Raw genomic sequence first — 17,934 nt, 5'->3', positions numbered from 1 at the left:
AAGAGTGGAGACATGAAAATACGCGTCCATCAGGTCTAATGCTGCAGACCAACCCAGAGGACGAACGCACCGGAGGATGCGCTTCTGCGTGAGCGTTCTGAACGGCAGTTTGTGCAGACAGCGGTTCAAAACGCGCAGATCTAGGATTGGCCGTGACCCACCACTCTTTTTGGCACGATGAAGTGAGGGCTGTAAAAACCCGCTCTCCATCTCGGCTGGAGGGATCGGCTCGATTGCATCCTTCGCCACGAGGACAGCAATCTCTCGCAAGACAGGGGCGGACAGGGGGCTGACCCTGGTGAATACACACCCGAGACTTGGGGGGCCGTTTCACGAACTGAATCGCATAGCCGAGTCTGATTGTGCGTATGAGCCACCGCGAAGAGCTGGCCCACGCTAACCAGGCAGGCAGAGCTCTCGCTAATGGACTCATCGCTACAATCGCTGACGTACCAGCAGTGGGGTACATGTGCAGAGGTGAGATATTTGCTCTCACTCCGTACCCGAGCTCCGGAGGGGGGGCTCGAGGGGTGGGAGAAAGGAGACCGTTCTGGGCAGGGGGGCTGCCTGCTTCCGAGGTGCCCGACGCGCTCGCTTCGCCGGAGGCGTGTGCGGGGGCGGAGCAGCTCTCGTAGGCGGGCGCCTTCGGCGAGGAGCGGGTATGAATGGCACGGCGGGCGGAGCGGGCTACGGACCGCCGATAAGACATCACCCACCAACTGCTCTCTCACCGCCTTGAATTCCTGGATGAATTCACAGACAGTGTCGCCGAACCTGGCTGGGGATATGGGGAAGTCAAGAAAGCGTACTTTGCATATCAGCCAGGGGTGGCGCTCCTGGACCACTAATGTGGACATCGTCCTCCCCAACGCACACGCAGCGGACTCAGTAGTCCGAAGAGCTAAGTCGGCGGCGGTGCGAAGCTCGTAAGCCTGGGTTGGACCCACCCTCGTGCAGCTCGGCCAGAGCCTGCGCTTGGTAGCGCTGGTAGGTGGCTATCGCATGCAAGGCGGAAGCAGCCTGGCCCGCAGCTATGTAAGCTCTAGCTCTGAGGGAGGCAGATAACTTACATGCTTTGGATGGGAGACGAGGCGGACCCCGCCAAGAAGAGGCGCCGCGCGGATTGACCGCCATCGCGCACTCAACCTGAGGAATCGCCACATACCCCCTGGCTGTTCCACCGTCAAGAGTGGTGAGGGTGGAGGGACACGCAGCACGAGCAGAAAAAAGTGCTTTTCAAGACCGCGTGAGCCTACTGTGCACCTCCGGGAAGAAGGGAACGCCCCTCTAGTCGGTCCGGCCGCGGAGCTGGGGGATAAACCATCTCCAACCCACGGCCGAAGCAGCCCGGGAAAGCACGGCTAACATGTCCGTTTCAGGATCCGTAGTGACAGCGCTCACCAGCCCGAAGGGGGCGAGCGGGTCTGGATCATCATCGGACAATGAAAGCCCACCCTCCGATGCCGCGGTGGACGTCTCGTCTCCGGTGTCATCGGGCGTAAGGGCTACCATCTGTTAGACGGATCGCTTCCCCCGCCCGAAGCTTGGATGGAGCGCTTAGAGGAGCGGGAGGTCCGCGGGCACGTGGGCGACGGATTATCTCTCGCTGAAACCCTCAGATCTGCCCGAGTGCCCGCTGCAGAGCAGGGGACAACTGGGGTGGTTCGCCCTTTTGCAAAGGCTAACCGCGATCTTGCGCAACAGTCATGGCATCGCAATGACGACATGAACTGCCCGCGAGCAGCGCATTAACATGCTGGACCCCCAGACATGTAACGCAGTGCCCGCGCCCATCATCCGAGGACAGGAAACCACCGCATCCAGAAACGCACAGTCGGAGCGCCGTCCTGAAAAGGACGTGCTGCACGACTGTGTTGCTCTTTCTGTGAAGTTTGCAACTTTATACGCACCGCTCTGGAGGACCGGACCCAAAGAACGCCAGGCAAGGGAGAAACCCAGCTCGACCGTCTGCCGCTGCGTGTACACACTCTGGACCGGGAGAATGCTCTCGTTCGCTCAGAATCGCTGGTCACAGCAGGAGGAACCCTCATCGACTCGATCAGAAAGTCTCTGAAGCGAAAAGGATAGCGTCTGCTGGCATCAGGTGTGCTTATATGCTGAGATAATTGCATATGCAGCGCACCTGCGCAGGCTTACGCTGCCAATTAATTTCATTCATTGGCCCGTTCAATACTCTTTCAGACAAGCGGCTTCTGATCCGAATCCTCCCATCGTGGATTTCATCCACTTATGGCACTGAAGTTCCCCAACCGAAGGGGAACTGTAGTTTACTGCTGAACTCATTTTGTCATGATAAAATAACACAGAAATTGAATAATAACACTTCAGTCTCCTGCCGAAGCTCAGACGGTCTCCTTTGAGAAACTGTCAATCACAGCTGTCAATCACGATGACACGCCCAGCATTAAATTACTGCTAAAAACAAACTGTTTACAAAAATGAAGATCTGCACCTATTTCAGCACAATAACCAGTGCCTTAATCCACCAGAACCATCTTTCGGGACATTTTATTGCAAGTGTAATAATTTTTTTTGTTTGGGCTCAAGTCTCCTTCATTAACACGGAGGAGGTGGGCTTTATGACTTGTACTGCAGCCAGCCCCCAGGGGGCGATCTAACGGCCGAGACCTTCACTCAAACGCAGGCTTGCGGCACACTTGTTGCGTACGCACAAAGCTGTAAATGTGCGTACGCAGAAAAAAATTCAGATGTATGAAACACTGCGTACGCCGAATCTCACGCATATTCTTTTGTGCATCCGAATGAACGTGAAACTGAGCGCAACATGCACGAGCGCAAAACCCCTCCCTGCCTCCTCCCCAGTATGAATATGCTAATGACTATGAAACCCAACGAAAAAGCAATGGCAAAATCAAACAAAAAGAGAAACTTTGAACAGAATGTGAATTGGAGGTGCTGCTTTCGGAGGTAGACCGGAGAAAAGCAGTGTTATTTGCAAGTTTGTTCTCCGGAATTAACAACAAAAGAAAAAAATAGAGTGGGAGAGTTTAGCTGGTACGGTTAACACAGTTGGGTCTGAACATCGCACTGAGTGCATTTAAAAAAGAAATAGTGTGGTTTATATCTGTAAAATGTTGCAGTACCCTTAGCAGTCTCAGTGGCGCACCTCATAAGAAGCATGTGATCATGTACTGACACGTTCTAGCATAAACTCGGCTCGAATCCAGCGTCTAATGAATTCTTTCTTCTTTTTTTCCCCGCTACATATCAGATTTTGCCCACTATTTATCACGAGAAAGACAAGTAGGAATCATCAATAAGTTTGTGCATCATATTTTATTTGCACATTTATTGAATGGAAATGTTTCTGATTCACGCATGCAAATTCATCTTTAGATAGTGTCTTTATAGCAATGTGTGTGCAGTAGATTGCTCAGATTACATTGGGAAAACAGGCGACCGCTGCAAATTGTGCTTTAATGTTTAGCTGGTCAACTGTATGGTATGGAAATCTTACATACCTACTATATGAACCCGTCTCATACAGCTGCCATTGCAAGGCTCAGACACTTTGTAGAGAAGAATTTAACACAACTGCCTCTAGGAGTCGCCAATGGAAATAAAACAGACACGCACAAAAAATGTGCGTACGCCTGCCAGAAAGCTGCCGTGAACCTGCGCACATTCCCACGTTCAGTTTATTGTTAGTAAATCCAAACGTGAGCGATTCTGAGCGTGAAACTTGGCGTACGCAAAGTTTTTGTGCGTACGCAGCGTTGATACATGAGGCCCCTGATCTAATCCTGTTTATATGAAATAAACCTGCTCCCAGCTACCATAACTGTTGCTATGACAACAACTCTCCGATGAGTTTTGGAGAACAAAACAATCCTGGATCGTGTCAAATCGTCAATAACCAAATCTAGCTAATTGAGTAATCTATGTACGAAGAACAGACCCCTGGTGATAATAACACCCACCCTGCAAATCGCCATCCAAAGACACATCTCCTAACAACATCACTACAATACATCATGTAATATTCACCAGAGAGAAAACTCTATAGTACAATTAGTAATTAAAATACAAAACCTAACCTAAATTAAAAAAGAAGGCAGGATGTTGATGTTTGCTGAACTGAACTGCGTCCGCGAACGTGCTTATGACATAATCCTTTCTACCCAAACAGGACACTTAGACGTATGCATTTACATATTTCGATAGGCAGGGACATCAGGACAGCCCATCATTTTTTGGTCTGAACGTTTTGATTGGATGAACTTTACTTTGACCTACACCTTCCACAGAACATTACAAGTGTCTGAAATTGCCTACTACTTAGTAGGCACTACATTTGAATTTACTTTTCAACCATTAGAAAAGTACGCTCTATACAGTATGAATGTGAGTAGAATGGAACTAATTACATCTGCCATTTTGTCATGATCACTTGACCTACCCGCATTAGTTGTGTTGCTTACTCACATTCATGAGTTCTATCGTGTTGCATCATGGGATAGTGTTGCGTGCATCAGATGTACTCTTCAGAATATCGCTGGAAGTAGTACTGTAGGTGGTTCAGGTATTTCTACCATACTGTTACTCGGCTTACATACTGTTTTTAGCAAGTATGGAATTTCGGACGCAGCTAATATGTATAAATACATTTGGATCAATTCATTTAATAATTGCTATCAGGATGTGAAGAGACTTTTAACCATCCATTCATTCATTTTCTCTTCGGCTTAGACACTTTATTAATCAGGGTTCCCCACAGCGGAATGAACCGCCAGACTTTCAACCAGAATAACATAAATAGTTTCTAAAGACAATCACCAACTGCAGTTTTAGCTATTTTTGTTGATTCGGAGTGACTAATACACACAAAACCATTGAATCATCTCAGAGAAGGATTTCATTCAAACACTTGACTGAAGTTATGAAGTGAGTTTGGAGTAAAACCATGTTGTTATATAAGGTAATTCCATGTGCAGCATTATCATGAGCATGAAAATTACCCCATACGATTTTTGTAACCATACACACTTTGTAAAGATAATTCATTATCGCAATAATTATCAGTTGCAGTCATAAGTATTTTATTTTTCTTTAGCAAAGGGGATAATGCTATATAAAACAGCTTAATTAAAAGTGTCAAACTTTTTAAATACATAAAAATATGCAATAAATTAGCGCGGCATGGTAGCTCAGTGGTTAGTGCTGTCGCCTTACAGCAAGAAGGTCTCTAGTCGAGTCACGGCTGGGCCAAATGACATTTCTATGTGGAGTTTGCATGTTCTCCCCATGTTCTCATGGGTTACCTCCCCAAAGACCAAAGACATACGCTTGATGAATTGAATGAACTAAATTGACAGTAATGTATGAGTGTGTGTGAGTGTAAATATGAGAGTATATGGGTGTTTTCCAGCACTGGGTTGCTACTGGAAGGGCATTCGCTGCATAAAACATATTCTGGAATAGTTGGTGGTTCATTCCGCTGTGGTAAATCAGAGGCTAAGCTGAAGGAAAATGAATGAAGGAACAAATGATGCAATAAATTATTTTAAATTTAATTATTTTTTAAAATTTATTTAAAATTAATTTATTATTATTAAATTGAATGTTGAATTTTGTGTATATGAATTAATTGCAGAAAAATAATGTGATTAATCACAATAATAAAAACATTGCCCCACACTAAAAAAAAAAAGCATCTGCATTTTGTTGCATCAAATAATTTATAACAACCATGCCATGAGAAGAGCAGATTTGTGACAAGATATAGTGACAGTGGATGCCTATTTATATGATTGCAAATAGATTAAGTACCAGGGAGACTTGAGAGACTGTGCATAGTCAAACCCTTATAGGCCAGAAGAGGTATTAAAAGTTTTTGCGCCATGCATACGTTACGTACATCAATAGAAAGATACTTTGATAGGCAGTGCTTTCGACAGACATATGTATAAAAAAAGCTATATTTTGGGCTCTGTATACTGTATATGTATGCAATTCTTTTATGAAACTCTCTAGCTGATTTTGCATGCAATATGGAAGCAACCATATCATTATATGGCACAAGCTGATTGGCTGATACTGAACCCCTGTCTATATCTGCAACATGAAATGCATTTTCATGTGGTAGCATCATTCTTAGTAGATATGATCTGCAAAATCCATTATTATTATTGGATATTTACTAAAATGTTAAAAACTATGTACAGTATAACATCGATACACATCCACTACTGGACATTTATATGCCAATTTTCATGACAATTTATTTGACATTTAAATGCTTTTTCTTAAACATTTGTTTGTTTTGTTTACTCCACACATCTCACCTGTGGGTATTGCATGTGTACCTCCTTTTATACCCCAAGAAATGCTGAGTCATGCGATAGCTGAATTAGTCTGCCCAGAATCTCCTCCAAGCATCCGTTCCTGTGATATATTTGCTGCCCAGTTTTGATTTACATGCAGGAAAGATGAAAGATGAAATTAAGGGGTGGAAAGAAGGAGAGGGAAAGAAGGAGAGAGGGATTGGATTAACCTTGAGAAAATAAGTAGTGGCCATAAAAGAATAAATTGCTTAATCATCCTTCCCATCATTCAATAATGTTTCATGCAGCAGCACTAGCCATAAAACTCACTGACAACAGTATGTCTGTATACGTGAGTGTGTGTGTATGTGTGTGTGTATTTATGATCACGCATACAGAGGTTAACACTCCTGTCAGGCTTGCTTTTTCCAGACCTGAATCAGTATGAAATAAAGCTTTGACCATCACAGGGTCGCCATTGACTCTTCCTTTGAAGCTAGTATGACTACTGACCTGAGACCTGTGTTTTTATTCACCGCAGTCTCCGTTCCAGCTGACAGAAGCGCAGCGGTGCTGTCAGGGAACAAAGCACTCTGGGACAGCATTAAATTCCTCCTTGTATTAATCTCCTCCCACGTACACAACTGCCACAAATGTGTTTCTTTAAAGTGACAGTTCACCCAAAACTCAAAATCCTGACATTATTTTTCGTGCTATCATGTTACTGTAAACACCTTTGACTTTCTTTTATGAAACACAACTGAAGTCGTTTGAATAATATTCAGAATGCTTTTTGTTTCCCACACAAAAGTGTTCTGTATATCATACTTTTTGGAAAACAAGTCACCTCTGACTAAAAGTCGCATGGTGTGAATTGTGTTTGTAATGTTGCTTTATATATAATTTGCAACAGAGATGTAATAATTCAACTGGTGTTGCCAGATACAGCCAACTTTTTAAGCCTATAAGCCATCCAAAACCCACCCAAACAAATTAAAAAACACCCAAAATAATAGATCAATCACAAAAACTGCCTTTCTTACATCTCAGAAATATTGCTAAGTTACAAAGTTTGCCATCCACCTCAGATGCAGAAAAGCTAGTCCATGCTTTTATGACTTCTAGACTGGATTACTGTAATGCTCTGTTTGCTGGCTGCCCAGTCTCCTCTATTAATAAACTTCAGCTACTGCAATATGCAGCTGCCAGAGTTCTTACCAGGTCTAGAAAATACGGTCAAATCACCCCAATTTTATCCTCCTTACACTGTCTGTCTGTTAAGTTCCATATTGATTTTAAAATATTACTTCTTACCCATAAAGCTTTAAACACTAAGAATTATTTAATCATTATTTGCAACTGGTTCCAACCTCCGTTTATACCTTTTCTCCTTTGACATGCAATTTTCCCCCTGATTTGTTTCTCATTCACAGGGGGTCAGACCATAATTTGTAAAAAAAAAAAAAAAAAAAAAAAAAAACAGACAGGAGAACATCCAAATCAACAACACTATCCACATCAATACACTGAAGAGTTAAGGAGCAAAGCTGGTACAGATGTATCCGCACCTGTATGGTCAAATGCAAAGTTTTTTTGGAGTTTTTAAAGACTTGGAGGGGGTCACAAACTGCATGAAACGCACCCCACCTTGTCACACACCATTTGGTATGACATTAAATCATATTTATTCACCTTATGTTGCAATGCTGAAGTAAGCTCGACAAACTACTTGCTCAGCAAACCAGCGTTTTCATGACTACTCACTCCTTTCCTCACACCATCATCTTATTCCCTTTTATATCAGGGGTCGGAATGATCCACCGTCATGAAGTTAAAATGAAAATTAAAACAATATGATAAGGAATAAATGTTTGTAACTAAGCGGCATACCATGTTTTTTGTACAGCTAATAACGAATGGAATAGAATGAGACTGGATGTCTCGACACAATTAGGTTGCAATGGTTGCTCCCACTCTTAAATGAAAAATAAGGTCAGTAGAGCTGTTTTGTTCTTTTAGGAACTTGTGTGGCCATGCTTTATGAAGATGAGGGCAGCAGAAATATTCCTTCGAAAGAATTCCACACACATTTAGAACAGCATGAGGACAAGACTCATTCTTTTTATTTTTAAAGGATGTTTTTCTATCATGCAGATCTTTCAGGGAAAGCGCTTATTTCAGGCTTAAGCTATATTTGGGAAACATTATGGGTAAGATGCTCTAAAATCAGCCTCTTTTGCATTATGTGGTTTGTATTTGGTTGACTTGATGAACATGATTCAGCTCTAAACCAGTGATTTTCTGGGACATAATGATAAAAAGAAAGAATCCCGGTCTCCACTCGGCTGGCATACTGACGTTGTGCTGCTTGTCTGGGGCACTCAAGGCACGTGGGTCTGGCTGTGTTTATTTGATGTGCCTTTAGAGCCAACATCTGTGAATAATGTTACAAAAGCCGGCAGAAATTCCAGCTCTCTGTTGTGGTTTGCATGGGCAGAATCGAGACCAAACTCTCTGCTGATGTTTCTGTGAACGATTTGCCCTTTCTGTCTCAGTCTGCACATCGCCATGGATGGTTGGCATCACATTCACTCTTATACAGAAATGAAATTAAAACAGGGAAATACTAAAGCTATAGAATCAAAACTCCTCCTTCCCTCTTCTGTTTACTTTCTTTTTCTTTTCAGACAGCAAGGCGAGTAGTACAGATGTTTGTTTTTGCATGGCAGATGGACATAGTTTTGCATAACTGTGTATAAATGAAACGCAATGAAGATCTTTTAATCTTCTCTTTATCTCTTTCATACTTCATTAATTCCTTTACTCACATTAATTTCTGTCACATTTTTCTGCCATTACCCCCCACCCTCCTCGTCAACATCTTTTTGCTTAGCTTGCCCATTTCCTGTGAAAGTGTGCAGTTGTGGTATTGACAAATGTGTGTGCAAAGGGTATTGAGCTTTAATGTGCTGTATTGATTTTGTAGAGCAGTTGTCTGGTTTGTATTTCCATTGACTAAGTGAGTACTAAGTGGAAAAGGTCAAGAAATCAACAGGCTAAATGTGAGAGGTGTGTGTGTGGGCTGTAATGGCAAGGTGGTGTATTTGTCATGGTTTTAATTTTTTAAGTGGGTTGAAAATAAAGGTTACCTTGAGACTCTAGGGGCGATGCTGGTGGAGCAGTGTTGCTGGAATCTTTGCGGATGTGCAATGCTGGAGTGTTTCATTGGATTACCTTAGAAGTACTGTGTGGGTGTGAGCGGTGACTATACGTAATGGTTAATGTAGATATAAATATTAATTTCCTCTGATGTCTTTTTATAAATATATACACGATGCAGACATTGTTTAATTTTATAAGTCAAGTCAAGTTGGCTTTATTGTCATTTCAACAATATATGATTTAGACAGTGAAACGAAACAATGTTCCTCCAGGACCAAGGTGCTACATCAAACAACATGAATTGACAATATAACACAGGACTGTGCACAACTATAAAAATGTAGAAGAATAAAATAAAATAATTTTACAGCAAACATCTGTCATCTTCTCATCAGTGACATGCATCTAAACGATCTCGGGGTCAATGCGTGTAAAGATTTAGGGCATCTTTTTGGACACTTTTGATACTTCCAAACAGTTTGCTGCATTTATAAATCTCCCATGTCTTGAGTCTGTTCATTATGATGTGATTTACCTTCTATGTGTGATTTAATTAGACAGGAATTACAGGACTGATTTTTCTAATAGACAAGAAATAATAAAGTAGTGACTGCAGATTGAAGGAAAGTAGTGGAGTAAAAGTACAGATACAGCACTAAAAATGTAATCAAGTGAGAGTAAAAGTGAACATTTTTAAAAGTGCTTAGTAAATTACAATTCCTGTAATTTGAGTATTTGTAATTAGTTACTTTACACCTCTGGTGATAATGACCCAAAAATAAAAATAAGAATAAGAAATTAGTGCAAATAAGACAGGACAAGAAACAGTAACGCCCACCAGTAAACTACAGATGTTGTGCAAATATTGGATTAGATATAAGTACTCCACATGTAAACATTTGTCATTTGAGATGTAATGTAAAAATAGCAGTTGTGCAAATATTGTTCTTGTCAGTAAATTGTGTGTGTGTGTGTGTGTATCAGTCCAGTTTCTTCATGTTTAGAAGTCTGATAGCTTGTGAAAAGAAACTGTGAGAGCCTGAATGCTTCTGTATCTCTTTCCAGATTACAGCAGAGTGAAGAGAGTGTGTGAGGGGTGTGTGTGGTCAGCCACAATGCTGATGGCTTTTTCTGATGCAATGTGTGCTGTAAATGTCCATCAGACAGGAAAGTGACTCCGACAATCTTCTTAGCCGTCCTCACTATCCGCTGTAGTGTCTTGCGATCTGATACGGTGCAGTTCCCAAACCAGGCAGTGATGCAGCTGCTCAGGATGCTCTTGATGGTTCCTCTGTAGAAGGTTGTAAGGATGTGTGGTTGAAGCTGTGCCTTTCTCAGAAAGTAGAGATGCTTTCTGGGCCTTTTTTGGCATGGAGCCGGTGTTGAGGGACTAGATGAGGTTCTCCACCAGGTGGGATTTGTTACTCTCCACGATCTCCACTGAAGCGCTGTTGATGTTTTTATTAAATTACATTCTATAAAGAGCATGGCTGAAACAAATGTACAAAAGCTGTCACTCTGGTCAGGGGCGAACTTTACCAAAAAGGGAGGTAAGCAGCCGCTTAGGGCCCTAAGGTATTAGGGGGGCCCCACCAATGCCAAGAAACCTATAGTAACCTAAAGTGCGCTCTTTTATACATTTTCTATCATATTTTGTAAAATCTGTCTATAACTGTTAAGATTTTAATGTTATTGCTTCTTTTCAAAACTGGGGGCCCCCATGAATAATGTAACATCCCTCGTTAATGGTGTGAGCTCTTCAATCAACACACTTTCATTCAGTGTAACCAACTTAGCGACTTTTCAGACCCCCTAAAAATTAAAAAAAAGCGACCAGCAAATGTTTTAAGGTGTTACTGGAGATTTCTAGAGACTCAAACAGCAATTGATTCACAAACAGCAATTAGCCAATTCATATGAAAAATTGTGAAAAGATTAGTTTGATGGATTGAATCAAAATTGAATTAAATTTGTTTAAGTGTTGTTATTATTATTATTACTATTAAAATCTAATCTCAAAAAATGGCCAATTAACTGTACATTGGGGTACCCAAACTCTGTCCTGGAGGGCTGGGGTCCTGCAAAGTTTAGTTCCAACCCCTATCAGACACACCTGTGCTAGCTAATCAAGCTTTTAATAAGACTTTCTAGTAACATCTGTGCAGGTGTGTTGAGACTAAAAGTTGGAGCTAAAATCTGCAGGACACTGGCCCTCCAGGACAGAGTTTGGACACCCCTGCTGAACATAGTTTGTGAACTTGTTTTTTTATTTGTGAATTTGTTGCTTTTAGTTTTAAATTTGCAAGAACAAGTTTCCTTTAAATATATAAAAAAATAAATAAATAAAAAAACCTTTAAATATATAAAAAGAAAAACAAAAATGCTGGGGCCCCATACCTGGAATTGCTTAGGGCCCCCAAATCAAGTTTGCGCCGTCTCTGGTGATACCTTTTAAAATAGTACTTTTGCATTTTTTGCTTATTGCTTATTTTTTTTACATAAATATGTAGGAATGCTATTTTGGATTCTTCACACCTACTCTTTACACCTACTTGGACCAAACAGTGCAAAAACGTCATCTAGATATCATGTAGGCTACTTTACAGTAAGTGGTCAAGTGCAAAGACTGCAAGTTTGGAAAGACCCTGTGACTTAATAAAAATAAAACACTTGCTTATAGACCATTTCAATGTGGTAATATCATTGGCCCATGAACATTTCCTGCTTCTTACCGTACTATTTCATAACTGTAACAAAAGGAAATTTAATAATATCTACATGTTAAAACAGTTATCATAACATTATTTATCAATATGTGGACCTTTTTGGATTTTTGGAAGCTATCAATATTTAAAAATGTAAAACAGGAAATACATTAGGACCTTGTTTATTGTTTACATTCCTTTCCTTTCTTAAACAGAAATGTGTTTTGTAATAATCTAAGTTAGTTAAAATGTCATTATATTTATATTAACATCTTAGAGGCACTCACAATTTACAAGAATTTTTCATCACCGTGTAATGATCCTATCAACGAAATAACGCCTTACTGGTTTGACATTTGGCTGGCGGATGTTAATTTGAATATTTTTTTTCTTTCTTGTACATATTGGGTCATTAGTACCGCACATAGGCTATTAGGCTACGTTTGACTTGTGTGCGAGAGAGAGAGAGAGAGAGAGAGAGAGAGAGAGAGAGAGAGAGAGAGAGAGAGGTGTGATTCCCTCTTCCCATCCGCACTCATTCTCACTCTACTCGTCGCCTCCGTGATCTTCTCCAGCAGTGCTCGCGTGCTCCGTTACCAAGACAATCACGGATCACGAGGCTCGTCGTTCCATCCCCGCGTCTCCCGTTACTGGAGTCTCGGGAATGTCGAATTCCAGGAAAGACTTTGACGTGAAACAGATCCTGCGCATCCGCTGGCGATGGTTCGGCCACCCAACATCCCCACCTTCCCCCGGTAACCAGCCTTCGGGAGATCTCTTCAGCAACAGCGGTGGTAGCGGCAACAGCAGCCGGGGGAACGGAGGCGCCTCATCCGGCGGTGATCAGCCCTCCCTCGGCGGCTGCAGTAGCTCCAACGCCGCCGCCGGTGCCAGCTCGAGTAACGGCAACTTATCCTCCAACATTAACAACAGTCGAAAGTTTGGAGATTCGGGTCCAAACAGCGGACACTCAGCGGCGGCGGTGGTGATCAGTGGCACCGCGTGTCCTCGGTCTATGAGCCAGCAGGAGTGCAGGAGCTCCCCGCCGGCGCCTTGGGTATTCCCGGTTCACTCGCGCTCCAGTGAGAGCCTGGAGCCGCTCCAGCAGCAGCCGCAGCAACCGCAGCAGCAGCAGCAGCCGCAAAAGCAGCAGTACACGCGGGCACCAGACGCCTCTGGCCCTGGAGACGAGGAGAACAATAATAACGTGGAGTCTGACTCCAGCTCGTGCAGGTATGGAAGTGTGTTTGTTACTGGTGTGGTTCCATGTGAGCACAGCAGGGCGCTTGTACCGAACTGGTACCACTCCACAACAGATGCATTGCCAGCTGTTCTCTATTACGATAAAACTATGTTTCCACGATCCCTCCCCTTTGTTTCTTTACACTGTATTATAAATAATGATTGTGGTACTTTTAAATACACAGACTACATTTACACAAACATAATTCATTGTAATCACAGCAATGTGATTTATTTCTTTTTTAATTATTTTCATTCTATAGTTGCAGAATATCTGTCTTTTATCAGTTGTGCAGCTTTATTTAATGTATCATGGAGAATTATATTTGCTGCATAATTCATAAGATTGCGTATGGTGCTCTAAAATGAGTGTTTAATTCATCAACTGGGCAGTTGACATGTTTTTTTCTTTTTGTGAGTGATTGTGTCTAAGGTTTTGCAGTGTGACATTCCTTCACCTCATATACCTCATAATAAGTAAAGAACTGTATGTACATTTAATTTGTCACACAGCAGGGAAACTTACATAGAGGCAGAAATCATGATTAGAAAGGAACAGAAATGGACCACTTGGATAAAACTGCACCACACCTTTGAATTGACAAGCTCAGGTTGGCAGAGATTTTTAGCATATGTCTCATTTGAATGTGTCCTGTTGCTATTATGAAGTTGGCCTGTACTGTATGATATGTCAGATGTGGCACTGTCTCCTCGCAGCAAGGTCTCTGGGTCGAGTCCCAGCTGGGGCAGTTTGCGTTTAGCATGTTATCATGTTAATATTTACATGTTATCACGTGTTTGCGTGGGTTTCCTCCGGGTGCTCCGGTTTCCCTTATAGTCCAAAGACATGCGGTGTAGATGAATTAGATAAATTAAATTGGCCGTAGTGTATGAGTGTGTGTGTGTGAAAATGTTAGAATGTATGGGTGTTTCCCAGTACTGGATTGAGGCTGGAAGGGCATCCTTTGCATAAAACATATGCTGGAACAGTTGGCGGGTCATTCCGCTGTGGTGACCCCAGTTGAATAAGGGGACTAAGCTGAAGTAAAATTAATGAATAAATGATGGAATGAATATGTCTTTTCATATCTGTATGATTTTTTGCCCTAATATTGTTCAGTTTCTTAAACCAGTTATTTGATTCATTTCATAAAAGTGTCAGTAGCCGTTGACTTGCATTTCATGAAACAACAAGGACCACAGCCAAAAAACAAAACAAAACAAAACAAAACAAACAAAATAAAAAAGTCTTATATCTCGGAAGGCTTGGAGATGAATAATTTAATAGCAAATAGAACATTTTCATATGAGTAACTAGCCCTTTTAAAATTCGAAATATCTAAGCTGACTCATTTTGATTGGTAATCAAATCATTCATGGCTGCACTTTCCAAAATTATCATTGTTTTTTGTGCATATCTTAAAAATCATTACTCTCAACGTACAACACTTTTTGGAAAATGCAACCATCTGAGTTTTATGAATTAGAACTTGATATCATAACAAGAGCCGATCAAAATAAATTGTTCACATATTGGGCTGAATTCCAGATTTAGCTTTTTGTTCCTCGCGCAATCATTATTGTTTGCCTCCAGAGTACTAAAAATGTAATATGGGACTTAAATTAATTTAGAAACTGCTTTTGCAACCATTTTAAAACTTGACAAGATCATCAATTTTCATAATTTCATGGAAAATACATCGCTCACAGTTCCCCAGAAGACTGTAAGGCCAAATCCCAATTTTATTTTTGTACCCCTACCCTTTCCCCTTGGCTGCTGAAACAGAGTGTGAAGGTGAAGGGCTTTAAAATTTACCTCTAAGAAATAGAACAGCACTACAACACCTGCACACGTTGCACAGCATATGGCATTGATCACGACTGCTGTAGACATTCCAGTTGCATTATTTTTTGGCATTTGTCTTCAGGAAATCACTGAAGGCATATATCATGTTATCATAACGATATAATGTGGCAAAATTCATCTATGTGAACACACGAAAACAACGTTAACATCATACCAGACTCTGTAAAAAGGTCATTCGCAGCCACTAGACATTTCTGACAGGGGATTCCAGTGTCATTGAGTGACAGAATGTTGTGGGGCTACTATACAGGAGTTATTATTATGGAGTATAGAAATTTAAGGGGTGTTATTTGGCATTTTTTTTTAAGCATGACGACAAAACATGAACGCCGTTATGAGTTTATTAAAATGTGCTTGTTTGTTGTAAAAAATCGTAATATGACAAAAAATACAAATTTGTGCATATACTTATGTGTGAAGCCATGCTGCTGTTGTAGCTGGTGTAGTCTGGGAATTTTTCATATCCCTCATATCCCTCTCCCTTGTCCCGGGAGAGAGCGCTTAGCTCATAAGATCATCAAACCAGGATTCTTCAAAACGAAGATGGCTGTTATATGGAACTGAGGGTACTGTATGTATAGTGGCTTAGAAATCGTCTGATTGGCGAATCATAAATTGAAGAATGCAGGGCTGGCTGCAAGCAATCATAAGCACGTGATCCTCTCGAAATTAGTTTATAAATAAACTTCACTTAAAAAAATATGCTGCAAACATTTAACAAACAGTCCTGTCTTGGAATCGGTGATAAAATAAACGAGGGGTGAATAATTCAGGGGGGCTAGTAATTCTGTCTTCAACTGTGTATTATATACACTTTAGTCTTCATTTAAATGTGTTAGATAGATTGTTGTTAGAGAATTATTTTAGAACATCAAAACTATACTAGGTCATTTATGAATAAAAATATAATGCAAAGGATTAGGAATTTATCATGAGAAAAATGATGACGCAAAAATGTGTTACAGCATTAATAGCTTTTATCTAAAATATACACTAAAAACAAATAAACAAATGATATCAGCTGCATGATTGTTGCTGTTTGAAGAAAACGAAGCAGCTTTAGCACAATGCAAAAAAAAATATTGTCATATGTAGTGAGGTGCTCTCACAAGAGAGCATGAAACCTTCTAAATTAAAATGACATTTAGAAACCAAACATCCCATTTGCAAGGACAAACCTGCAGACTGTTTTCAAAGACGACTCCAATAGCTGAGGGCATCACAAGAGTGGCTAACATCTTCATTTTCAAAACAAGTACAGGCATTCTGCGCATCTTACTGTGCTCACCGTGTAGCAAAGCCCAAGAAAGCCCACACAATAGCAGAAGAGCTTTAATTTGCTTGTTTGTTCTGTTAACCAGGATCAGTGTTAATGTTTTATTAACAGTTTAGTTTAGTTAATGTAACTGAACTTTTTTTTTTTAACCTTAACCACTGTTTAAAGTATTTGTCGCTTTTACTTTGTAATATTTCTTTAATTTCATATATTTCTTTAAATGACAGCAATAAAATATTGTTTATTTGTAAGTCTTGGTGATTTTCTTAGGATTTATCTCAGTACTTTTGAATGTTAACAAATAAATACAAATGAATTATAATTCCTAAAACTATATTATAGTTCCAAAAATTTTGGGTCACGGCTTGATGACCATGTAAAAATGTGGGTCCCATGCCCAAACCAGTTGAGAACCACTCTTTTAAAATATATGCATGAAAATGACAGCTCTTGTTCTTAACAGCTTTCCTAAAGTTCTTAAAGCTTAAAGCCAGTTATTAAAGTGTTGTGTCCAGGTATGATACACATAACAACTTTTTGAGCAGTGTTGTTGTACAATATTGCAGTAATGTTGCTTAGCTACTTTGCTGCTAAAAATTCAAAACACAAAATTTTACAAACAAATGAGAAAGTTATTTTGTATACATGATGTGCAGTGTAGTTACTGTGAAACTAAAACAGGTATAGTGTAGTAATAAATACTTTTTACTTAAGTACATATTTCAGGCCGTACTTTTCCTTGAGTACAAAAGTGTAGTCAGTACTTTTACCAGAATCCCTTTAAACATGAGTACGTATACTTCTACTTGAGTAAAGGATGTGTGTACTTTTGCCATCGTTTGCCATACATCTCAAAACAGCATTTTTGCTGAACTATCAGTGTGTGACAGAGCATTTTTTATATATTAACGATCCTTTTGTTGCATCACGATGACATGAAAACTTGTTATCTCACATGTGATGCTTTACTGTAGCTCCCTCACTCGTAGTGGAGCGATTATGATGTAACGTCCACCAAACGCTCTCATCTTCAGTGAGGAAGTGATGTGTACATAAATTGTGCATAATTTCCCTTCACAGATCTTTAGCGTGATAAACAGCTGTGAAATTGTAATGCGATAACGTGAAGGATAAAAACACAAAACAGACTTTAGAGCTAGTGCACTGTAGTGCATCATGGGATTGCGGAAAAAGAGACTTGGTGTTTGTGTAAGACCCACGGCTTTGACAACTCATTCTGTGACAGACTCTTAGTAATGACCTACAGTATTAATATGTGCCAGCAGCATTGTTCCTTGTTTGGCTGTTCTGTGAGCTTTATTCTCTGTGTGAGCGCTTGTGTTTACTAGACTTTTTTATATATGAGAGAGAAAGAAA

General features: G+C 40.8%; 1 protein-coding gene across 4 annotated transcripts in view; it reads left to right on the top strand.

Annotated features, from left to right (window-relative positions):
* The window catches only part of klhl5 (kelch-like family member 5), a 132,124-nt gene that overhangs the window by 31,261 nt on the left and 82,929 nt on the right, over positions 1-17,934 (top strand). Inside the window, exon 1 of one of the 4 annotated variants that reach the window (XM_087235992.1) lies at positions 12,710-13,405. The exons of 2 other annotated variants lie outside the window; for them this stretch is intronic. In XM_087235992.1, the coding sequence (XP_087092118.1) occupies positions 12,837-13,405 (569 nt within the window). In that variant the 5' untranslated portion in view covers positions 12,710-12,836. 4 annotated transcript variants of the gene reach the window in all.

This window comes from Danio rerio, chromosome 1, assembly GCF_052040795.2.
Source record: "Danio rerio strain M-AB ecotype USA chromosome 1, GRCz13ab, whole genome shotgun sequence".
NCBI classification, from domain to species: domain Eukaryota; kingdom Metazoa; phylum Chordata; class Actinopteri; order Cypriniformes; family Danionidae; genus Danio; species Danio rerio.
This window is presented reverse-complemented; position numbering and strand designations above follow the sequence as displayed.